We start from the raw sequence: 22562 nt of genomic DNA, 5'->3' as shown, positions 1-22562 counted from the left end.
TGCAGATGAAGAAAAATCATTTTTATTGTAAGGAGTAACAGAAGGGTGTGAATCTGCCTCAAATCCACCTCACCCACAATGCAGCACGTCCAAATCCACTTGGAGATTACAAGGCAGGATAGCATTCACTCTGATCAGTTCAAAGCGTTGCTGTTTGGGAACAAATAGGCTGAGTGTGCACCTGGATTAGGCTGGGGGCTTTTTGCCTCTTTTTAACAGTATGAAATCACTGGAAACAGCAAAAATCCCTTTTGAAATAGTAAGCCAATCAAGAAGCAGAAGGATAGCAAAGACGAAGTGTTTACAGCTCATTGAATTCGTCCCTTTTCTCTCTTCCCTTCTCAGAAGGATTTGGGCAGTTGGTGCAGTCTCCTGAAATTCCTGAGGGGACCAAAGCCCTGCCTGACTGTCTGCATCCAGCACCTGGCATGTCCCCTCTGTGCTGAGCCATTCCTGGCCTAAACCCCAGCCCAAGTGAAGGTTTTCCCTCAGGGGATGAAGGTCATCCCTTCATCAGTGAGTGCCATAACAAGTGATTTGTGGCCATGACAGCCAGGAGAGACACAGGCAAGACTTGGGGCTCCTGCCTCCAGTCACAGTGTCATCAACATGGCTGATCACATAGCTAATTATCAGTATGGGTAATTATCGACATATCACTATTGGCACAGATTATCATTAGCACAGATAACTCTAGGCTGGACAGAGACACCAAAATCTGAGAAGGCTGAAATGTAGAACAGAAGAAAGAATCTTTTCTTGGTTGGGTTTCTCCATTTTCATGTCTATTCTCCACCAACTGAGTAGTTTTTTTCCCTTCCCTCCTCTTCCTCCTTGGGAATCACCTGCAGGGGGACCTGGAGGGATACCAGAGTGGAGATTTTAGGCAGCCCCATCCTACCCCTGTCACCTCCCACTACCAGGTAGCAGGGTCAGGATTCTTCTCAGCCAGCCCAGGTTCTGGCACCGGCACAACTGGCAGCAGAGCTCTGAGCCAGGCCCAGCCAATCCTCCTTACCCAGGGCTCTGTCAGTCCTGCAGCTACGGATTGATCCTGGGGTTGACACCTGCAGCTGGGGGAGACACACCCAGGTCAGTGCCCTCCCTTCTCCAGGTGCCCAAAGCCTGACAGTCCCCTGGTGTCCCCCACCACGGGAACAGGCTCAGCAGTGCCTGAAGTGGCCTGAGAGGCCCCAGCTTTATGGGCAGAGATGATTTAGTGCCCTCAGGAATACGGCTCTGGGGAAGCTGGGAAGACTTCCAACTCTTCCTTCCCTTCCCTATATATTAACTTTCCATGCATATGAAGCTGAAAGCTCTTCCAATCACCTCTGCAAATATTAATTAATCCTCGCAGCATCCTGAGGACCATTATTCACTCTTATTAAGCAAATATTATTAAATCCTTTTATAAGAGGTGAACTGACTTTTCCAGGGCTGTGCAGGGCATAAGTAGGAGTGCACAGAGTTTCTCTTGCTACTGTATTCCAGACCTGCCACTGCACAGGGGCAAAGCTACTCACATCTGAGCTGGGGGCCATCTCTGAGGACCAGGGACCCCAACCACCCCCAGCACTGCTGTGCCCTGTGAGGTACAAGTGCTCTGTGGGGCTGTTGAGAGATGCACAGCCCCTGGCAGCTCTGGCTGCACCCCAGAGCCATGAGGACCCTCCCCACTCTTGGCCACTACCCAGGACTGTGCCCCCCATTTCAGCTGCCCTGTTCTGGCTCACAGACACCACTGGGGATCCCATGGCAGCACTGGGGCTGGACTTACTCTGAAGGAGCCAGTCGATGAAGGTGCTCGGGAATGGGGAATTCTGCAAAGAACAAGGGGGTGTTAGAGCATGAGAATGTGCAGGGAGGGCAGCAGTGTGGGGACATGGGATGGAAACAGGGTGGGACATGGCTCTACCTGCAGATCCAGCTCCACATAGTGCCCAGATGTCACTGGCAGTTTGGAGAGGGCAGAGTAGATTTTCCCCAGAAGCCCGAAGGAGATGACACCTGGGGAGAGGGAGAGGCCATCAGGGCTGGGCAGAGCTGTGTGTGTCACTGAGCCTGCTGGAGCCCTGTGCCCCCCTGGCAGAGGCTGGGAGAGCACTGTCCTGCCCAGCAAGGAGGAAAAACTCCTTGTCCTTCCTATGGATCACAAACTCCCTGGGGTTCAAAGGTTCCTATGAAAGCTGCTACCCTGGAGCTCAGAGATGCAGATCCCATCACAAGGGAAATGTTGGGGGCAACAGGTCTGCTTTCAGTGAAGCAGCAGTTGTGTGTGAGGTTTGACATGGGCAGAGCTGGGGAGGGGAAACCCTCTGGCTCTGTGGGGCTGCACCTGGCAGTCCTGGCAGAGCCAACTCTGGGCAGCAGCTTGGGTCTAGCCCTGGTTAGAAAAACACCTGCAAGAAGAGCAGGCTGTGGTGTCTGGCAGTGGTGGTGAGCCAGGACTGTGCCACCCACAGCAGCCTTGCCAGCAGAGAAAAGCTGCTCCTGCTCCATGCAGAGAGCCCTGCTTGCACAGCTCCAGCTCTCCTGAGGACACCTGCTGCCCGTGGAGGTGGCCAGACACACAAACCCCAAGGGTCATTCTAAAACTGAATATAGGAAAGAAAATGTAATGACTTACGGTTGAGGAATTGCAGATTAATGTTGATGATGCTGACCCACAAGTTCACTATTGGGCAGAGCTGCAATGGCAACAAGCAGCACAGTCTTGGTGAGAACACTGTGGGTGCAGCAGCACATTCCCCAGCACCACTTGAGTTTCACAGATTTAAATCAGGATGGGACAAACATCCTGGTTTCATCCTAGAGCATGGTCCTTCCATGGAAAAAGAGCTATATGATTTGTTCAGCCCCCTTCTCAAAATGGCACAGGTTCTACTGAGCAAGGTAAAAGATCCTCTAAAAAGGCCACTTTGCTCTAAACTGGGCTGTTTCTTCTTTTCACCCCCACAGGGAGCAGCTGAGTATAAATTACCCCATAACATCACATGATAAAATTGAAATTACTCCTAACAAATAAATTCTGACTGTAAAGAAGATCAAGCAATTTTGTATAACTCACTTATGGGCTGCAGGCATGTATCTGTGCATGCACAAATACATACTGTGTATGTATGTGTATATATATATTTTTTTTTATATATATATATATATTATATATATTGTCCCCACCAAGGACAGGGGGATTGGAACTAACTAACCTTTGAGGTCCTTTCCAGTCCAAACTGTTCTGTGATTCTGTGTGTGTGTGTAAATCTACCAGGCAGTTCTGGCAGGAGCACTGACTGCAGCTGAAATGCAGCTTCACAGCAAAGGATATTCAGACACTCACCAGCGCAGGGACAAGGGATTTAAGAGACTTGTTCACCAAGCTGCTCACCACATTGGTGAGGAGGCTGGGGAGGGAAAAGACAGACAAAAATTACCAGGGAAATTTTCAAAACCCAGGACTTGACATCAAGAAAAAACTGAGCTCCTCTGTAGAGGAGCCCCCTCCTTTTCTCTGATAAGAGATGCTGCAAGCCCAGAGCTCCCCCAGGCTTCAGCAGGAATTACAGATGCTCAGGACTTTGTTATCTGAATCCCAAAATCTGCTTGTTACGCTGTCAATCCGTGCCCAGATTTGAGACTGAAGTCCTGCCCCCCTGACCCCCACGCTCACCCTTTCCGCAGGCTGACGCTGAAGCCGCCAAGGAGGTTGCTGCAATTCTTAACCACCAGCTTGAGGTCACCAGGGGAGTCCTGGGTCAGGGCAATGTGTGATGTGATGTTTGCCTCTACTGAGGATCCACTCAGAAACTGAAAAATCCTGGAAAAGAGGAAGTGGTGTGGAAGGTTATGGAGGAAGCCAAAGCAGCACTGGAGACTGGTGCCTGTGGTGGAGCTGCAAGCACAGCCTCGGCTGGGACAGTGCTTCAGGTCTGGGGCTTCCCTCAGGCTCCTTGTCCTGTAGCAGATCACAGAACCGTAGAATTGTTCAGGCTGGAATTTCCCTCTAAGATGAAGAAGCCCAATTATCAACCCAGCAGCACCGCTATGTTCACTAAACCATGACCTCAAGAGCCATATCCACAAGTTTTTTGAGCACTTCCATGAGTGGTGAGTGTCTGTGGAGTGAGGACAGCTGGAAATGGTTCTAGAGCGAGTCAGCAGCACAGCTTTCCTCACCAGCCTGTTGCTCAGTGTTTGGGGATGTTTGTCCAGCACTCAGGAGTGTCCCATCCTCCCCAGCACCCTCAGGTCCCCATGGCCTCACTCACCCTGGAAAGCGGAGCACCAGCTTCGAGTACAGGTTCAGCACAAGCTCAGTCCCACGAAGGACCTTCCAAGACACTCGGACGTTCTCGAGGTTCAGCACCTTCAGCCTGGGGGTTGACACCAAGGCAAACCCACCTTGAGATGGCAGGATCAGCAGGAGCAGATCCTACAGTCCCACCTCTTCCTGCTCAGCGTTTGACCTGTGGATGTTCCCAGGTAAAAGTGAAGGAGGGGAAGGAGCAATTCCCACTGCAAACAGCCAATCTCAAAGCGTGGTCAGGTTTCTCAAGGCTATGTCCTCCTGAGTCTCAGCCATCTCCATGGGTGGAGATTGTCCCTGATTCTGTGTGGCCCATGGCAGTGTCACACCACTCCCACAGGTAAGACTTTTCCCATTCCTGGTTCGAATTTCCCCTGTCTCAGATTCTCATGTGAGCTGTGAGCCCAGCACTGGTGGTTTGTGTGAGAGGGAGGGTCTGATCCCCTGGATATCATGGGCCACCCTGCAGGGAGCCCCACCACGGGGCTTCTGACTCACCAGGCATAGCGTGTCATCTTCTGGGGGCCTCCACCACCCAGCAGTCCTCCTGCTGCACCCAGAACACCATCGAGTCCAAGCAGACTTCCATTGCCCAGGAGACCTCCTTTCCCAAGCAGCCCTGTGCCAAGCAGACCTGTCTGTCCAAGGAGGCTGTTATTGCCCAGGAGGCCATTGCCGAGGAGACCATTGTTGAGGAGACCATTGCCAAGGCCTTCTCCACCAAGGAGGCCTGTTGCAAGGCCTTCTCCACCAAGGATCCCTGAGGCAAGGCCTTCTCCACCAAGGATCCCTGAGGCAAGGCCTTCTCCACCAAGGATTCCTGAGGCAAGTCCTTCTCCACTGAGGATTCCTGTGCCAAGTCCTTCACCAAGGAGTCCGGGTCCAAGGCCTTTCCCACCAAGGATGCCTGTGCCGAGCAGCCCACTGCTGCCAGGCTGTCCTCCTGCAACAGGCAGAACTTCCTTACTCTCCTGTCCTCTGCCACCCACAAACCCTCCCCTCCCAAACCCTCCCTGTGCTTCCTCACCTAGGAGGCCTGTGCCAAGGGCTCCAGCTGAGCTGGGTTCATTTCCTGCACCAAGGGGACTTCCTTTGCCCAGGAGGCCAGTGCCAAGCAGCCCTCCTTCACCAAGAGCCCCTGTGCCAGGCAGCCCACTTTTTCCACCAATGAGACCAGTGCCAAGCAGGCCTGCACCAAGAGAGTCCCAGTTACTGACTGGACTTCCACTCCTGGGAGGATTTCATTGACAGGGAAGGTTGGTTTGGCCACCTCAGGGTGCTCTGCTGGTGAGCTCTCACAGGGAGCCCTGAGCATCCTTGAACAAAGCTGGGTTCCTCGTGGAGATGGGCCTGCCAGGAGGCAGCTCCCTGATGAGCAGAGGGATGTGCCATGAGCCCAAAATGGCACAGGACTGAGCTGTGACTGTCCCCTGGAAACACAGAAAATATCTGAACTCACCACCGCTGGGTTGTGCTGGGTTCAGCAGGTTGAGGAAGCCCTGGGAGGGGGGCAGGAGGCCCCCAAGAAAGATGAGACACCAGAAGGGTGGCATGTCCTGGCACAGCACCTGTGGGAAGACCCACATCAGCCCAAGCACCAGTTTCACGTGGGTATTGCCAGCCTGGGCACTGTGCAGCTCTCCATCCTTCATGTGCACTGCTCTGGGGTGGTAGGAAGCTTCCTCCTGGACATACAGCCCCCAGACACCGTGCCACTCATCCCAGGAGCTCAGCCCAGACCTGCAGCCCCCTTTTCCCTCTTCAGGTTACCAGGGAGCAGCTGAAGCTCAGTGCCACACTGCTCCAGAGCCATCGATGGCTCCACACCTGACTCTGCTCCCCACTGCAGAGCTGGGTGCCTGACACTGCAGGGAAGTGAAAATGCCATTTTAAGAGAGGAAGAGGGATGGAGATGAGGCAGGAGGACCTTGTACTGAGAGAGACAGATGGCTTCCAACCACTCTGGAATGGCCCTGAAAGAGGAACACTTGCAGGGGCAGAGCCAAATAAAAAATGACGAGTGTCACAGTCGTGTCCTTCTGCCTGCTGTGAAGAGCACCCTGTGTTATTAAAGCTCAAAGCATGGCCAGAATCAGACTCACTTTCCCGTGGGCAGGTTGTTTGTTTTTCTCATCTTGTTCCACTCAAGCTGTGAAAAGAGTCTCTTTTCCCTGTGTTTGATCTACCCCCAGCCAAAAGAAAGAACCTTCAAGGACCTTCTGTTCCTGCCCGAGCTGGGCTTCTCAGGGTGACAGCGCAGGCTGGGGAGTGTTTGTTTATGCATGGAAAGGTGCATTTCTTTGCAAAGAAATGAGAAAATGGTCTCTCTGCAGCACTGCCAGGGGTCCCAGCTCTAGGAGCATTTTCCTGGACAGCCCGTGTCCTGAACAGACACCTCAGCTTGTCCCTTCTGAGAAAAACAATGTACAGGGTGCAGATTGCAGAGGTTCAGCACTGAGAAATAACATTATTTAGGTCAGATTGAACAACTTCTTTATCTCTTCCAGATACCTTAAAAAAATCCCTCTATGACAGTTCTCGGCACAATTAAATTAGACTTTAATTCACTCGACTGTCTTTTACATTTTCCCTTTGATCAGCACGTAATGATGCACAGCTCCTGTAGCTGTGATTATTGAACAGGGGAGAAGGAGAGAGGCTCGAGCAGCTTCTATTGAAAATCGTGTCAAATAAAATCAGTGGGATTTGTTGGAGGGGCTCTGAAAGACGTGTGCAGCATTGCAAAAGGGTACCAGAATGGATGTCAGGGCTCTTAGAAGAGCTCTTAGAGAATACGTGACCATGCAGGCACCTATCTCTGCAGTTATTAACAATATCTACCAGGGTGCTGCTCCTCGGTCATGCACATTTCAGTGAGCCAAGCATCTTGCACATGCAAAAGGCACGTCTGGCTTTGCAGATAAACACTTATTTTACACCAGCTGAGATGAGGTCTGGAGAGCTGAAAATTGCTCTGAATTCTGGTCACCAAGATCATGAAAAAACTCCCAGTCCTTTCTGCCAGCTTAGTCATTATCACAAACTTAACAACAACAGGAATAAACGTGGAATTTAACAAGCGAGAGCTCTGCTAGCTTTAAAAATTAATTTTCATAAATGATTAAATGCTGCTACAGAAATCAAAGGAAAGCATCATTAAAATTCCTGCTTTTCAAGCTGAGTTTTTCTGTGCTGTAGGTCGCCTGATGGAGCTGGCACGGTGGCCATGGTCCTTCAGTGCCACTTACCTGGACCCTTTGATGTCGAGGTGGAGCTGCCCATGGTCACGGCTGCTGGCAGCTGCTTTTATATACCTGAGCTGCAGGAATGAGGAAAGCCAAGGGAAGGATGGAGCGGGGACAGTTCCCTTTTGCTGGCTGTGAAATGTGACCCCTGCAGCAGCCTGCCCCTGAGCAGCACACGTTGCTGTGGCCAGCAGCACCAGCCAGCCCAGCAGCTCACCCCTCACCCTGGCCCTGGTGCCCACCCGCTCTGGGGAGTGTCCCAGGGCTGCTTCAGGACAGCTCTGCACCATCACATGCAGCAGAATGAGTCCAAGGACAGTGAGACGTGAGCAATTACCTCCCAATGAGTTAATTACATACAGAAACCTCACAAATTGCAAAACAAATGAAAGAGAGTGTGGGTTTGTGGTGCACTGTCTGCTGTGAGAAAACTGCCTGTGCCCCAGAGGCAAGCAGGAGCTGGCTGTGCGTCCAAGGAAGAGCTCCACAGTTTAAAGGAGGCTTGAGAGACACCAGATAAAAGAAATCAGAGAAATGAATAGAGTGGAAAGGAAAAGGAACATCAAATATGTCAGAAAAACCCGATTCTGATGTTCCAGGAGTGTTTCAGGGTGGATCTGGGCTGGACCAGGGCAGGACAGTCTCACAAGCAGTGATGCTGCAGCTGTCCCAGCTACTCCCTCTCACCCCAGGGGCAATGGGTGGTTTAGAGCCTTAAATTTGCAGAGGTTTCACGTGGTTCATGCAGAGTTCATGGGTGATTTTCCCCCCAGTCGCTAAGTGCTCCCAGGACAAAGCCGCAATAAAGCCCAGGGCAGGTGAGGGTGTGATGGGTGCCAACATGATCAAGATACCCCACAGCTTTGGGCCCAGGCCCTGAAGAGTCTGGCATGTTTGGGTCTGACACAGCATTTGCTGGCAGAGCTCTGCACCCCCTGAGCTGGGGTGACAAAGGAGACTGAGCTGGGGTGGACAAGGGGGACTGCAGCCCTCCCACCTGAGGTCTGCCCTGAGCCCAGGGGTTTCACCTGAGCTGGCCACCCCCAGAGGCTTGAGCACCTGCTGTGGCTGCAGAGAGGGCTGGACTTTATTGAACCTGAGCACAAGAATGCAAAGAACACCCACACCCTTCCGAGCACCCACAAAAGAGCTCAAAACACAATGTTCCGTGGAAAACACACGTGTCCTCCTTCTGCTCAAGAATGCAGGCAGGATGCAACATTTACAGGGAAAACACCAAGCTGCTGTTGTGCCATGCTGGGTGTAGAGAGACACTCAGGATCCTCAGGCAAGGGAAATCAATTTTCAGCAGCCTGGGGAGGGGAACCCCCTCTCCCAGCACACCTGAGGGACACAAACCAGCCCAGCCCAGTGCCACAGGAGGGGTGGTCACTGCTGAACTTCTCCCCAGGTCTCAGCCCCAAACTCCATCCCCTCTGTGTGCAGCTCCTGTCTCCTCAAGATGTTCTGTGGTCAAACAAAGAGGTCAGGGCTGGCTCCTCCAGCCTCTGACCAGGCTGCAGCCCAGGGAAACTGAGCTTCCCATCTGTGGGGAAACTGCCCTGTGGTGAGGGGAAACTATGGAAGGAATTTCTGCATGGGTTGTTCCTTCATACACGTTGCTCAGAAGGCAGAGGGACATCACCTGGGTGGATCACCATCACCTGGGTGGACCACCATCACCTCTGCTGCAGCTGTGAGCTGGATCACTCTTTAAGGTCACCACTGGTGCTGTGGGACTGCAATTTCCATCAGCAATTCATGGCTCAGGGTATGCCTTGAGAATCTGGCAACACCCAAAAATGAAAAGTTTCTGCTGGTGGGCACACAAACCAGGCGCTGCAGAGCAGGCTGCCCAGTGATGCAGCAATTGCACAGTGCTGCTCTCCAGGACAGGGCTGATCCTGAATTCCTGCAGCCCAGCACAGCTGTATCTCAGCTGAAGAAGTTCATCAGGAGGCCCAGAGGGAGGAGCTGGTGTGGCACGGGGGTGGCACGGGGGTGGCACGGGGTGGCACGGGGCCTGTGGGGGTTTGGGGACAGTCTCTGGTTTTCCCTGTGGACAGTCCACCAGGCCTCCAGCCACACTCCCAGTGACAGTCTGGGCACAGGGGAAGGAAACACAGGTCCAAACGTTTGCAATATTTGCCTTTACGGTCAGCTTGACGTTCCCTCACTGTGGAATGGCTGCACGGACGGCCTCGCCAACCAGGGCCCGTGACACTTCCTTCTCCAAAAGTTTGTGAAACCTAAACCCTGCTGTGCTCTCCCATGACAGAGGTGAGAGCAAGGCACAAAGCCGGGATCTCTGCCAGCTTCCACAGCCCCCTGCCCAGCTGCACGTGGCTGAAGGAGACCTTGATGAAGCTCAGGGAAATATCCCAAGCCCTGTGCACAGATGGAAGGAGAAGATGCAGGAATCACGTTCAAGTTCACCTTGAGAACTGGCCAGTTACCAGGGGAAGGCTGGGCATGGTGTACTGGATCCTGCCCAGCAAATCCAGAGGCACCAGTGCTGTGGGAGAGGAAGGGATCAGCAGTTCCTTGTTGGACTCAGCTGCAGATCCTCCTCCCCTACATGAAGTTCCCTTTCATCCAGAAGAGCCTGGCTTTCAAGCAGGCTCTGGGCAGGGAGCTCCTGTGGATCCCTGCTCCTGGCAGAGCTGGGGCAGGGTGGAGCAGGGGAGGGAAAGGTGTCCCAGTCCTCCCTCAGCTGGAGTGGGTGACACACAGCACAAAGCAGGACAAGGCGTGGGACCCACTGTGTGCTCACAGTTCAGGAGTCCCAGCTGGTCACTGACCAGTCCCAGGGCAATGCTGAGCACTGGCAGAGCTGCAAGAGTTGGGGAAGGTCAGTGAGAACCCACGTTCAGAGCCAGGGAAGGACACAGCCCTGCTTGGCTCTGCCAGGCTCTCCCTGGGCATGGGAGCACTGGGCACCTGGAATGGTAGCCCTGCTCTGGATCTGGCCCTGTGAATTTTCCTCAAAGAAGGGAAGAGACCCAGGAGCCCAAGGGGGGTGGCTGGAAACACCCTGAGGCTTTCAGGAGGAGGAGAGATTCCATGAGTCCATAGCCCAGTCCAGGACAGCATTAGGAACTCTCAGCATTTGGGCTGACCTCGCATTGGGAAGGAAGGAGAAGCTTCTCCCAAGCTGGTGGAGCCATGGAATGTGCCTGCCACTGATCCCAAGGTACTGGGTGCATGCAGCAGCCCTGGACAGTGGTTCTGCTCCTACTCCAGGCACCAGTGATGCCACTGGGAGCTGCACCACATCTTTTCAGACTCACTGCTCCTTCCTGGAATGTTTTATTTTTCCGACTTACCAGATTAGGAAGAAGTCTGTTCAGGACACTTGCCAATAAATTATACACAATTGGGAGCAGGCTGTGGAAAAATAAAGGAGCACCATGAAAACAACCTGCTGCAAAGTAAATGGGTCTTGTTAAACAATTCCCTGTGAATAGCGTGGAGCACAGACCTCCCGGAGCAAGGCAATTGCAGCAGCAGAGTGAATCGTTTCTGCTTGGATTTTGCATGAGATAACTGTAATTTGCATCCCAAAATAGCCGATGGGAAATTTATTGCTGCCTTTTATCTGCTAGTGTATAGTCTCCTCAAATGAGCAGAGAAAATCTCAGGCTGAGTGGTTCCTACGCTACGTGCTCATGTCTCACAAGACCCGCATACCAGGTCCATTAAAAAAAAGTCTGAACGTGGCACACGGGACAGAATTGTGCCCTGAGATCTCCAGGACAGCCCACCACTCCCTGTGGCTGTGTGAGGGGTGCACAGGGACCAGCACCACTGGCCCTGTGACACGGCTGTGAGTGGCTGTCACCTCCAGGCACGGTGGGAGGGAGAGCTGTGACAGGGAAATGCCCTGGTACATTTGTCTTTCGCAGGGCATGGGTTGGGGCTGGCAGAACATGATGGCCAGGTGGCTCAGGCCAGCAGGGGACACCCCCATCACTCACCCTCTCAGGAGTCTGATTTTAATGCCACCAAAGAGCCACAGCACCCACCCCAGCCTGACCCACCTTTTGCCATTGAGGGCACTCGAGGATGGGGGCTGAGGTAAGCACCGTGCCAGGCAGGAGCTGCAGGGACACCTGGGCAGCACCAGCTCCAGCGACAGCAGGAGGGACACTGTGAGTGACAGCTCCAAGCACAGCTGGGCTGCACCACTGGCACACAGCCGTGCTCAGGGCTGGGGGAGTCAGAGACCAGAAATGCCAAAAGACACGAATTTTCTCATTTATTTCCCTGTTTAAGTTACTTTCCAGTTTTTTCAGAGGCTTGGTTCTTTTGCCTTGTTTTTTCTTCTGCTTCTGCTTGGTTTCAAGCACAGCCCAGGGATGGGTTGAGACCGGAGCGGCGGCTGGGCAGCGCGCAGTCCGTGCACCCTCTGAGGGCAAAGGCTCCAGCACTGCCTCTCTGCCCTTCTCTGCAACCCCAGGGGCCTCCTCTGCCCTTCCCTGCGGCCCCAGGAGCCTCCTCTGCCCTTCCCTGCAGCCCCAGGAGCCTCCTCTGCCCTGCAAACCTGCAGGGCTTCCAGCGCTTCCTCCTTCCAAGAGCCTGGCCAGTTGAAATTTTAATTGCATAAACAAAACCACTCAGTTTGGAGGGGGAGGTTTGCTCACAAGGGCTCTCCCCCTTCCCTGTGCAATTCCCCTGCCTTTCCCAGATGATCGTGGTGCTGGCAAGAGGGTCCCAAAGGACCCCCAGTGATCCCAAAGGACCCCCAGTGATCCCTGTCTTCCAGAGTGGCACTGGTGACCCACCATCACTCAGAACTCCTTTACTTTATTCCTTTACTTTACTCCTTTAATATACTCCTTTACAGCCCAGCCTGAACCCACCTCACCCTCAGGTGAGTTGTGCAAATTAAGGCTGAAATCATATCAGTGACTCACACTGGCCTTTCTTAGTAAAATGGCCCCTTTTTAACCTTATAATGATAAAAATAACCAGACCTTCAAAAGGATATCAGGACACAAAACCTCCTTAAACTTCCATGTTAAATGAATGGATTTTCAGAAAAGGGTTTTCATTTTGCTATAATGACCTATTTTCTGATTTTTCAGACTAGTCACTAAATATAAACTTGAATTACTTCATTCCTACTATTGTTGTATTTATTCCCATTTTTTTCTTGGCTCACTGGAGTGTATCATAAGGTTTGGGGGTAAAACAAAGCTCACAGTACCTTGTAGCACTTTTTGAACTATTTTTCTTTACCTGACCTTATCCTGAATTTCAAGGCTGGCTTTGCTCAGCTCTTCCTGAAGTGAGACCTTGCCCATGGGCAGCTCTGCTTTAACCCACACAGCAGATCCTTCTATACTGAAGATGCTGCAGGAAAAGTGGAAAGGTGCTTGAATTTCCAATGCTGGCTAGTGGATTGAGGGTGTAGAGCACCATTTGTGAGTTTCATATATTCCACTATAAATAATGACTTGTGAACCAGAGAAAAGCATTGAGCAGCAGGTTACTGGACAGCCAGTACCAGGCAGCACTGTTCCCAAGAGCCCAGGGCAAAAGGGAAGGAAAAGTGTGTGAGAAAAGTGTGTGGCTGCAGCACATGAGGCTGCACTGACCTGAGAGAGCCGTGTTGGGAAATCTGCTCCTTCCACAGAAATCCCTGCTGACACCTGCCCACGGGCTGGCACGCACGTTACCACATCAGGGGAAGCTTTTAACTTTCCAGCGAACGTGTGGGGAGGCTTTTGTCTACTTTAGTGCTCAAGGAACCTCGAGAAGTGGTTCCTGAGGCTTGTCCCACCCATCCTGCAGCTGCCAGCTCCTTCCCAGCAGATGGTGTTTCCTCCAAAAAACCCCTGTGCTGGGGCACCTCCACGGCCCCTCCTGGCAATAAGGGCACCTTTGTTCTGCTGCCCTCAACACTTAATACCTTTGTGAGATCAAATGTGCTTTTTTTGACAGCCTGGTGTGTCTTACACAAGAAGGGGATAATACACACCTAATTAAATCCCCATGGAGTGTGTGCTCACGTTATCTGTGCCTGGCTCTGGACAGAGCCTTGCACAACAAGCACCAGCAGGCTCCATGTGGGACCTGCTGCCAGCGGGAGCTGCTCCAGAGGGCTCCAAAGGAGAGGGAGAGATCAGCAGGAGCTGTGCCAACGCTGCATCACAAGCCACCAGGCAGGCATGAGAGATGGGCTGCAGCAGGGCACCCACGTGCACCCAACCCAGTGCCCCTCTGAGAGGCTGTTTCACACCTGGTGCCACAGGCTGAGCTTCAGAAATGCTCTCTGTAGGTCCCAGTTTGTCCTCTGAGGGCACAGCCTCCCCACCCGTCTGTGTGCCATGTGGCACAGGGGCACAGAGCAGGTAAACAGCTGTGGGGAGCCAGAAACTCATATAAATAAATATCCAGAGAGGAAAATACTGTGACAGTGAGAGATTTTATTTAAGGAGCAATAGGAGAGCAGCCTTTGTGCCTAAGAGCTCTGCCTCCTGGCTATGGATCTTAAAAGTGGCCACAGGAGCCCCCAAACATCCACCAGCCAAGCAGCTTTCCCACATGATGCTGGCCAGAGGCTGCTGCCACTCCTGCTCAGGCCACAGCACAGCACAGAGCAGCACTAGAGAGAAAGGAACCGGGAGAGAGTGGGGCAGAGCAGGACTGGGGGGCATGTGCTGCCTCAGAAAGGGAACAACATGGAGGTTCCTCTCGAGCAGGATTTTTCTAGAGTGTTCTGGCCAGAAAACTCGTCCACCTGGAAGAAGCAGAGCAAAAAACAGCTCAGTTTTCTCATTCAGACTTCCACCAGCTTTTTGCTGTACGCCAGGTGAGCTTTTCCTGTGGAAAACCAGCAGAGGGAAACTGGGAGCAGCCCATGGGAAATGAGGTTGGCCAGGGTGGTGTGGGGCTGTGGGATCTGCATGTCCCAGCCCTGGGTGGGCACATTCCCACTCCCCAGGACACAGCACAGTGGGAAAACTCAACCCTTACATCAGTGATGTCGACTTCAGCATTCCTGAGGCTGGTGTTGAGGACGTTGGGCAGTGGGATCGACACACGCAAAGCATCTGCAAAAACAGGGTAAGAATCTCATCACAGGGATGAAACCTGGAATGAAGGCAGCAAGGGGAGGGGGAGAGCCCCACATCCAGCTGAATCTGAGATGAGGAGGAACCCTGACCCCCATACCTTCAACAGAAGGTACATATACAGCTGTGAGGACCTTCTTGAGCCATTCTGCCAGCAAGGAGGCCTGCAGGGAAGAGGATGTGTCAGAGCAATGGTTGTGGGGCCATGTCAGGGTTATCAGTTGAGTTCTACTCAGTTTACTATGAAATACAAGAACTAGGAAGCTTCCTTCAGTGAAACACTCCCAGAACTGAGGGTGGATACACTCTTTGGGTAATTTCTTTTTAATTATTCCTCCCCCATTCCCAGCACCCCCAAGTGAGGGGATACACCCAAGTGTCACTGCTGTAGAGCACAGGGGATCTGCAGGGCAGAGGGGAATTGCCCTCTGCCAAGAGAAGTAGAAGGATGAAAAATGAAGAATGAGCTTGTGGATTTCCTCCCCCACACAGAGCCTCTGGCCATTGCATCACTCACTGCAGCACCTCAGCCCAGTGCATGCACTTACACTGGGAGCGTCAAGGCTGGCGGGGAGCCGTGTCAGGTTGATGCTACAAAAGATAAAAACAAGGAAGAATTGGGGTGTGTTGGTGCAGCCTCCTCCAGGCCCTTTCTCGGTCTGGAAGTTTTTTCACTTTCATAAAGACACAAGATTTTAAAATTAGAACAACTTTTTTACAATTCTCTCATCACGTCAACCACGCAGCTGGTCTGAGGTTGGGGCTGGGGGGAGGCAGGAAGCTCCAGCAGCCATTGACATCTTTACCATGTCTACATCACTGTCCCCCACAGCCCCATTTGTCCCCAGGCAGAGCCCCCCCACCCGCAGAGCTGGGCTCTACCTGTCAAGAGCCACGGAGGTTTGCAGTTTGCCATCAGAGACTGATGGGGTGATGCTCAGAACGATGTCCTGGAAATGGAACAATGAAAGAAATGAGGTTATTCCCCTGCACAGCTCCCAAGACTGAAAAGTGTGTTTGTAAATTACCCATTCTGAGAAAAAACACTTGTCTGTGCCGAGAAGGCACATTTCTGTGACAGATGGCATCATGTATCTCTCTCCCCAGGGTTCGCCTTCCTGTCTTTATTTTGTGTTTTTCCTGAAACATTTCACTTACGCTTTATGCTTGGTTATGAGCTTGTTTAAAGGACTGGGCATCACCGTTTTGATGATGCAGTAAACACAAAAGTACAAACGCTGCAGGCCAAGGGTAGGGCACGCCAAGGGGATGCCAGCAGTGATCCGGCCTCAGCCACATCACCGTTTTGATGATGCAGTAAACACAAAAGTACAAACGCTGCAGGGCCAAGGGTAGGGCACGCCAAGGGCATGCCAGCAGTGATCCAGCCTCAGCCAGCGCCCTGTTACTGAGGCATCTCATCCCCCAGGAGCTCACTCACCGCATCAACGGAGAACAGGAGCCCCTGGGGGTTCTGCAGGGCAGGGCTGGCGACATCAATAGTGGCTTTGAGGGTGACAGTGGCTCTTCCATCCCTCACAGTCACCACTGGCTCCTTGCTTACTCGGACACGCAGCTCCAGGGGCAGGGAGCCAGGGAGGGCCCGGCTGAGCTGCAGGGACAGAGGAGGTCAGGGCAGGGGTGGGTGAGTGAGGGGTTGGAGTCAATGCACGTGGAGAGGGTGACTGACCTGGGGGATGAACGGGAAAAGGGCAGACACGGTCAGCGAGCTGCTCTGGGGAGCCTGTGGGGACAGCACCGGTGACATGGCTGCTGGGAGGGGCTGGCAAAGCCCACTCGGGGCTCAGCCGGACCCCACAAACACCAGCGGGCAAAGGTGGGCAAGCAGGACACCGACCTGGCCTTGCAGGGGGGAATTGCTGCCCGTCAAGCTGGTGATGGTGAGGTTGAGGGCGGCCTGGCCCTGGGCCTGCTCCAGCAGGGCGCTGAGGGTGTCCTGGGGGAGGCTGAGGCGCGGAGGGCGGCCGGTGCCCAGCTGCAGGCTGGCAGTGAGGGGCACTCCCTGCCCGGGGGTCTTCATGCCATCCCTGGCACTCTCAGAGAGGAGCTGCAGGGGACAGAGCAGGGAGGGGTTCAGGGGATGGTACTGGGCACCCTGCCCGCCTTGGGCCTGGTGGAGAGGCTCTCACGAGGTTTGTCAGCGTTAAATGATGGCAGGGCTGCTCCAGGCTGCTCTGGCACAGGCAAGGGCTGCATCTGCTGCACCTTCCCCACTGAAACACTGCCACATATCCTGATTGGAAAGACACATTGCTGATATTTTATGCATGATTCTGGTCCCTGTCAATTACCAAACTTTGACAAACCACTTATAAACAGAACATGCCTGTGAGCAGTGACTGCTGCTCCTGTATGAAATTAAACTTTTCTGATTAAAAACTGTGAGAGTGCTGCAATTATTCTTAATTAAGTAGCATCAAGCCACTCTTGATCATGCCGCCATCAAAGATTAGCAGGTAAAAAACTAAAGTAGAGACCCAGCAGTGGCAATAGCAGGGATGTGGCTGGAGCAGACTCATCAGAACCTTCCTGTGAGCAAGTGCCTGAAGGCAGCTGAAATGTGAGCAGCCTTTGATAAACATCTACCACGTTCCAATGAATCAAAGCCAAAGGTTTTGGGAGCAGGGAACACAGTGGCACTTACGTTCAGATCCATCTGGATGGCGTCAGCACTGAGGATGGAGAAGGAGGGCAGGTCCCCCAGAGCCCCGAGTGGGAGCACCTCTGTGAACACAGGGAAGAAAGCCCTTCAGCTGCAATGGCAGGGGATTCTCCCAAATCCCCTGGTCCCAGGAGTTACTGGAACCAGCACAGGCCCCATTCACAGCATTCCCAGCTAGAAAAGCCACTAGAAAACAATAGTTTGCAGCAAAAAAGTTTTTTCTAAAAGCAACAGTTCCTGTGGTGGGGCTCTGCTGGAAGAGCTGGCTGCTGCTGCTGGGGCAGGGAAGCTGAATGTTTGGTTTGAGCTGGGAGTTGTGGTTTCAGAAAATTACTAAAATATTTGTATTTGCCTAATGTAAAAAGCCAAGCAATGCTAAGGGCAGGATGTCACAGGGAGGAGGGGAACAGGAGGTGTCAACTTACGGTTCCTGGAGCCGAGCAGGGAGCTCAACACCTTGAGCCTGGCATTGATGATGTTGCAGCCCTGGGGAAGCAGAGGGGAGTGAGAGGGTCCTGGGACCCACTGCACCACTGGGTGACATGGCACCAACACAGCCAGTGACAGCAGGCTCTGCTGGCTGCACATGTGGGCAGAGCTGCTGCAGGCAGTGCTGGGGGGCACATCCCATCACACAGGACTCAGCATGGCATGGGTGCACAGCCCCTCTGAGCCAGCATGGGTCTCACCTTGGTCAGTGGCTGCTAAACCAACGCCTGGCTCGGAAATCTGTTTGCCAGCAAGCCTGGCACAGGTGATGGTGCTGGTGCCTTTCAGCAGGAGGAGAGGCTGACCGCCCCACTGAGCTCACAGCTGTGCAAATATCCACATCCATGGGCAGCCTGGCCTTCTGCCTCCCCTGCCCTGCCCTGCCCTGCTGCCTGCCCTGCCCTGCTGCCTGCCCACCCGGCACTGTGCATAGAGGTGGCTCTGCAGACTCACCAGATCCTGCAGGACATTGCTGAGCAGGCGATTCAAAGGCTCTTCCAGAACTGGCACTCTGGGTCTGGTAACAGGAAAATAGGAAATAGCAAGTGACAAAGATTAATGCTGGAAAGTAAGGGGACTTCACACAACACACAAGAGAAACATGAGGCCTTGCTTGCATTGTCCTTACTCAGTGCTGAAATATCACCATTCCCAAGCCCTCTGAATCCTGCCCAGTGCCAGGTTCCCCACACCCAGAAATGTTCTTTTCTTAGCCAAAATTTTAGAAAAAAGTCAACAGTTCCCCTCTGAGCCCAACAGCGGGATCACCTTCAAGGCACCAAGCAGAAAGGCGCTGCCATCAGTGACCAGCAGCACCAAGGTGTCCCACTGCCACAGGAGCCACGGGCCACCCCCTCACACAGGTGTTCCCTCACACCTGGTTCATACCTCACATGGATGTTTATGTCAACAGTCTTGCAGTTCAGAGCCCTCTGCTGAGGTGTCCACGTGTCCTGCACCAGTATGGTCGCATCTACCTCCACCAGCTGGCAGAGGGGCTGGCCCGGCACGCTGCCCAGGGGAAGCACAGCAGGCAGCTCAGGACACTTGCTGACCATCCTCTTTCCAAAGAGATGGTGCCCCCCTGCCCCAAGCCATGCCCCTGATGGACAGGCCCTACCTGCTCTCTACCAGCAGCTGTGTGTTGAAGTCCACCTGGTGCCCAAAGCCCGGCAGGGAGCGCAGACTGATTTTGGGCAGGGTGTTGTTCACAATTCTCAGTCTGGATGGTTGCAACAAGGAAAAAGGCAGTGAACAGCACATTTGCACAGCCCTGTCCCCTCAGCCCCCAGCACTGCAGCTGTGCTTTGGGGTCCTCTTCCCCCTGGGTCATCAGGCATCCCCACCAGCCAAGAGCAGCCTGTGGCACATACAAGGCACCCTGGGATGCCAGGCAGAGGCAGAAACTCCCAACAGATGAACCCACATTTATGAGCCCACCCCAGGAGAGGAGGGAGGGAGCCCTGTGTGTGCAGGCTCCAGAATTCCCCAGCATGGCTCAGACACACCAGGCTGCTCAGGGTCACCATCTCCCACTCGCACTCACCCAATGAGTTCTTCACCATTTCTACCAAGGAGTCTGCCAACGAGACCGTTTTTGCCAAGGAGACCATTTTTTCCTATGAGAAGCTCGAGGACGGTGTCAAGGAGAGTGTCGACAAGGCCATCTTTGCCAAGGAGACCATCAATAACACCATCTTTGCCAAGGAGACCACTGAGGATGCCATCTTGGCTAAGGAGACCACCAACTACACCATCTTGGCCAAGGAGACCACCTAGGAGACCATTTCCACCAAGGAGACCATTTCCACCAAGGAGACCTCCAACAGCACCATTTTCTCCAAGGAGGCCACCAAGGAGACCATCTTGGCCAAGGAGATTGCCTACAGGACCATTTTGGCCAAGGAGACTGCCCACAGGACCATCTGGGCCAAGGAGACTGCCTACAGGACCATTTTGGCCAAGGAGACTGCCTACAGGACCATCTGGGCCAAGGAGACTGCCTACAGGACCATCTGGGCCAAGGAGACTTCCAGCAACTCCATGCTTGCCAAGGAGACCACCAAGCAGATTGCCACCAAGGAGACCACCTGAAGCTCTCTGGGGAACACCTTTGGCTGCTGAATCTTTAAAACCTGAAGAACAGAATCAGAGGTCACTGTGAGCTACACAAGGTGTTCCAGCCTGGCTTTTCCCTCCCCTCCCCTCCCCTCTCCCTCTTCATATAAAAGAGATGGTGGCACCCGCCTCTGTAAAGTAACTGAAGTGCCATCTCCAAAGTGCTTTATAAATGCAAATTTCTTGCATTGCTACTATTGCTGGGCAGATGTGCACCAGCTTCTGATTTTCTGACTATGGTCAAGAGACAAAAAAAGCAGAACTGGCCTCAAAAGAAGGATAAATCCTGTTTCTTACATACACTTACCATTTGTATCTGGTCTGGCAACCGATAAGGGGATTATAAATCCTTGTGAAGGGATCAGCAGGCTGTTGAGCAGGACAACAGTCCACAACACCGACATCTTTGGTCCTGATAACTGTGGGAAGTGATAGCCATGAGTGCAGTGCTGCGAGAGCGAGCACCAGCCCATGGAGGGAGGAAAGAGAAGGGAGGGAGGAGAAAGGAGGGAGGAGGGAGGAAGGAGAAGGAAGGAATGCCTGTCAGGGAAGGCAAAATCAGGGAGGAAGCTGCTGGCATCTCTCCTGCCTCCTCATGACTGGTGATGATGGACAGTGACACTCCTGGTGGCTCTTTCCTGCCAGAGGAACCAGAGTGTGAACACCAGTCACTCCAAAGACTGATGGACAGAGCAGCCAAGGGGAGAGCAAAGGGTTGTTGGGATGCTCCTGCTGTGACCCCCTCAGTGCTGGTGAGCAATGGCATGACTGATCTGTGTGATTTGGGATTCATCCATCCTGGATGGGGATTTCTCCAAGAAACACATCCTGCATGCCACAGGATGGGAAAACAAGACATTTCTGACAACATGATTGTCTGTAGAAGAAAAGCAACAACATCTGCACAGTACAAATACAGGAATGTATTGAGCAAGGAAAGAACCTCCAGGGTGAATGTCATGATTTCTGCACAAACATCAGATTCTGAAGCTTCTCTCTGCATGGAAACACCTGATAGAATTGTAAAAAAGAGAAAGTAAACTTTAGCATTTCAATGTCATTGAAATATTTCTGTGGGACCTACAACTTGAAGTAGCTTATTTTTCTTTTTTAAAGAACCAAAATGAACTTCATTGCTCCAAATCTATTTAAATGTAAATAACTCATCAAAAAGGGATCAAAACAAGTGTGAGAGGTCTAATTCACCTTAGCTAGAAATCTATGGCAGATAATCGAGTTATACCAAAGATAATTGAAGTGATAATTGTTTATGAAAACCCTGAAATACCCTTTCTTCTGCAAGGACTGCAAATCCAATGAACACGCACATCTCTTCTGGAGAAACTTGCACTGAAAGGCACCATTTACTTCTCAGAGCATAATTCAGGCAGGCAGCAGGCAAGAATAACAATTTTTGTTAAAAGGCCAACGCTCCCAAAGGAACACTGAGGGTTTGCAGAGGCAGAAGCAAGGAGAACACTGTTTGAGGAATAAGTTTGCTCTTACCTGACCAAGTTCTCTCTCCAGCCAATGTCCCTGTCTTCTGAAGATCACCGGGATCCAAGGTCTTCATATATAGAACTTCTCAGCAGGAAAAAAAGGCAGCTGATGTCATTTGGGACATCCAAAATAACTGGTGGGGAGCAAAACAAACAAGGTCTTGTTTCTGGTGACTTCCACTGCAAATATTTCCTTGGAGATATTAGGAGTTAGGTAAATCATTGAGCAACGAGCGGTAGGTACAGACTGAGCCAGCCCTGGGTGCCTGGTGTGGTACATCATCCTTTCATCCTGCCTCGATGCGGACGTGGCTGAGATCTCATGCCCTGATAAAATACCTTTCTTTCTTTTTTCCTTCTGAATAAAATTGATGTTCTGACTGAAAAATGTGTCAGAACACTGGCCACCCCTGGCTGCTCTGACTTCTGCAGTTGTCAGGGCTGCAGTGCTGAGCAGTAAGCCCCTGTGTGGGGATGTGCCACATGTTATGATAAATGAAAGACCAGGCAGCACTTTTTCCATGTAAAGACAGACTGTGGAGACAGTAATAGCTGGGTATTCCCTGTCCAGGCCTCCAGAACATGCCCAGCATTGCCATCCAACTTTCCTACAGCCTGATCAGATGTCACAGCATAGCAGATACCCTGTTAGGTGACTCTTTGGAGAGACACCACCTAACTGGGAAATGTTGCCTTATCTAACTGGCATGGAATTGCTTCCAAGTCCATCACCCCTCCTCAGATGCTCCAGAGGGCTGGAGGTTGGAAGACTCTGTTGAGAGGCTGATGCCATTGACCTGGAAGTTCCCAGGCCAGAACTTGTTGGTTTCGGGTCTTTCTGCAGTTCTGAAGGATTGTTGATCCCACTGTGGGCACACCACCCCATGCAACAGATGTGCTGCAGCTGCCCAGGTTCTTCTGCCTCCTCCCTGCAGCTCTCTCCAGGCCCATGTCCTGATTGCTGCCCAGGAGACACAAGACACTGCAGCAGCTCTTTGGGGCAGGGAAAGGAAACATTCCTCCGTGGGCTCCAGGCCAAACTGGGATGTGGGATGTGGTTCCCATGTATGGGGCACATCCCGACAAGCACAGCAAAAGCTGTCTGTGCTGAAGGGAGAATGCACCAGCTGAGGGGGACTGGGGTGA

General features: G+C 52.5%; 2 protein-coding genes across 2 annotated transcripts; both read right to left on the bottom strand.

Moving 5' to 3' along the window:
- LOC120507059 (BPI fold-containing family B member 4-like) lies at positions 1–7571 on the bottom strand. Its single transcript, XM_039719281.1, has 12 exons — positions 7552–7571; positions 5763–5871; positions 5331–5492; positions 4802–5246; positions 4266–4370; positions 3668–3814; positions 3338–3401; positions 2627–2687; positions 1916–2007; positions 1778–1820; positions 1019–1073; positions 1–857 (listed from the first exon to the last, which is right to left on the bottom strand). Exons 2-11 carry the CDS (start codon positions 5854–5856, stop codon positions 1042–1044), a joined length of 1245 nt encoding a protein of 414 aa, XP_039575215.1. The 5' UTR covers positions 5857–5871; positions 7552–7571; the 3' UTR covers positions 1–857; positions 1019–1041.
- A 6411-nt stretch (positions 7572–13982) lies between these two features.
- Positions 13983–21825, bottom strand: LOC120507062 (BPI fold-containing family B member 3-like). The gene is made up of 16 exons (XM_039719285.1): positions 21424–21825; positions 20225–20336; positions 19346–19934; positions 18920–19021; positions 18688–18810; positions 18253–18316; positions 17736–17796; positions 17293–17372; positions 16486–16695; positions 16318–16371; positions 16069–16239; positions 15510–15577; positions 15176–15218; positions 14728–14791; positions 14530–14606; positions 13983–14293 (listed from the first exon to the last, which is right to left on the bottom strand). Exons 2-16 carry the CDS (start codon positions 20319–20321, stop codon positions 14219–14221), a joined length of 1878 nt encoding a protein of 625 aa, XP_039575219.1. The 5' UTR covers positions 20322–20336; positions 21424–21825; the 3' UTR covers positions 13983–14218.
- Between the last annotated feature and the right edge of the window lie 737 nt (positions 21826–22562).

This window comes from Passer montanus, unplaced genomic scaffold (genome assembly GCF_014805655.1).
Source record: "Passer montanus isolate IOZ18808 unplaced genomic scaffold, ASM1480565v1 scaffold41, whole genome shotgun sequence".
NCBI lineage: Eukaryota > Metazoa > Chordata > Aves > Passeriformes > Passeridae > Passer > Passer montanus.
Note: the sequence above shows the minus strand (reverse complement) of the source record. Positions and strands in the feature narration are given on the sequence as shown.

What these genes read in the sequence shown, in the direction of transcription:
- LOC120507062 (XM_039719285.1), bottom strand. Translation starts at nt 20,321, where the DNA reads ATGTCGGTGTTGTGGACTGTTGTCCTGCTCAACAGCCTGCTGATCCCT. An exon ending in AATGGTGAAGAACTCATTGG is followed by an intron (nt 19,022 to 19,345) that starts GTGAGTGCGAGT and finishes GCAACCATCCAG; the next exon opens with ACTGAGAATTGTGAACAACA. An exon ending in TTTTCCCGTTCATCCCCCAG is followed by an intron (nt 16,240 to 16,317) that starts GTCAGTCACCCT and finishes CTGTCCCTGCAG; the next exon opens with CTCAGCCGGGCCCTCCCTGG.
- LOC120507059 (XM_039719281.1), bottom strand. Translation starts at nt 5,856, where the DNA reads ATGCCACCCTTCTGGTGTCTCATCTTTCTTGGGGGCCTCCTGCCCCCC. An exon ending in AATCCCTTGTCCCTGCGCTG is followed by an intron (nt 2,688 to 3,337) that starts GTGAGTGTCTGA and finishes TTGCCATTGCAG; the next exon opens with CTCTGCCCAATAGTGAACTT. An exon ending in CATCGACTGGCTCCTTCAGA is followed by an intron (nt 1,074 to 1,777) that starts GTAAGTCCAGCC and finishes TGTCTCCCCCAG; the next exon opens with CTGCAGGTGTCAACCCCAGG.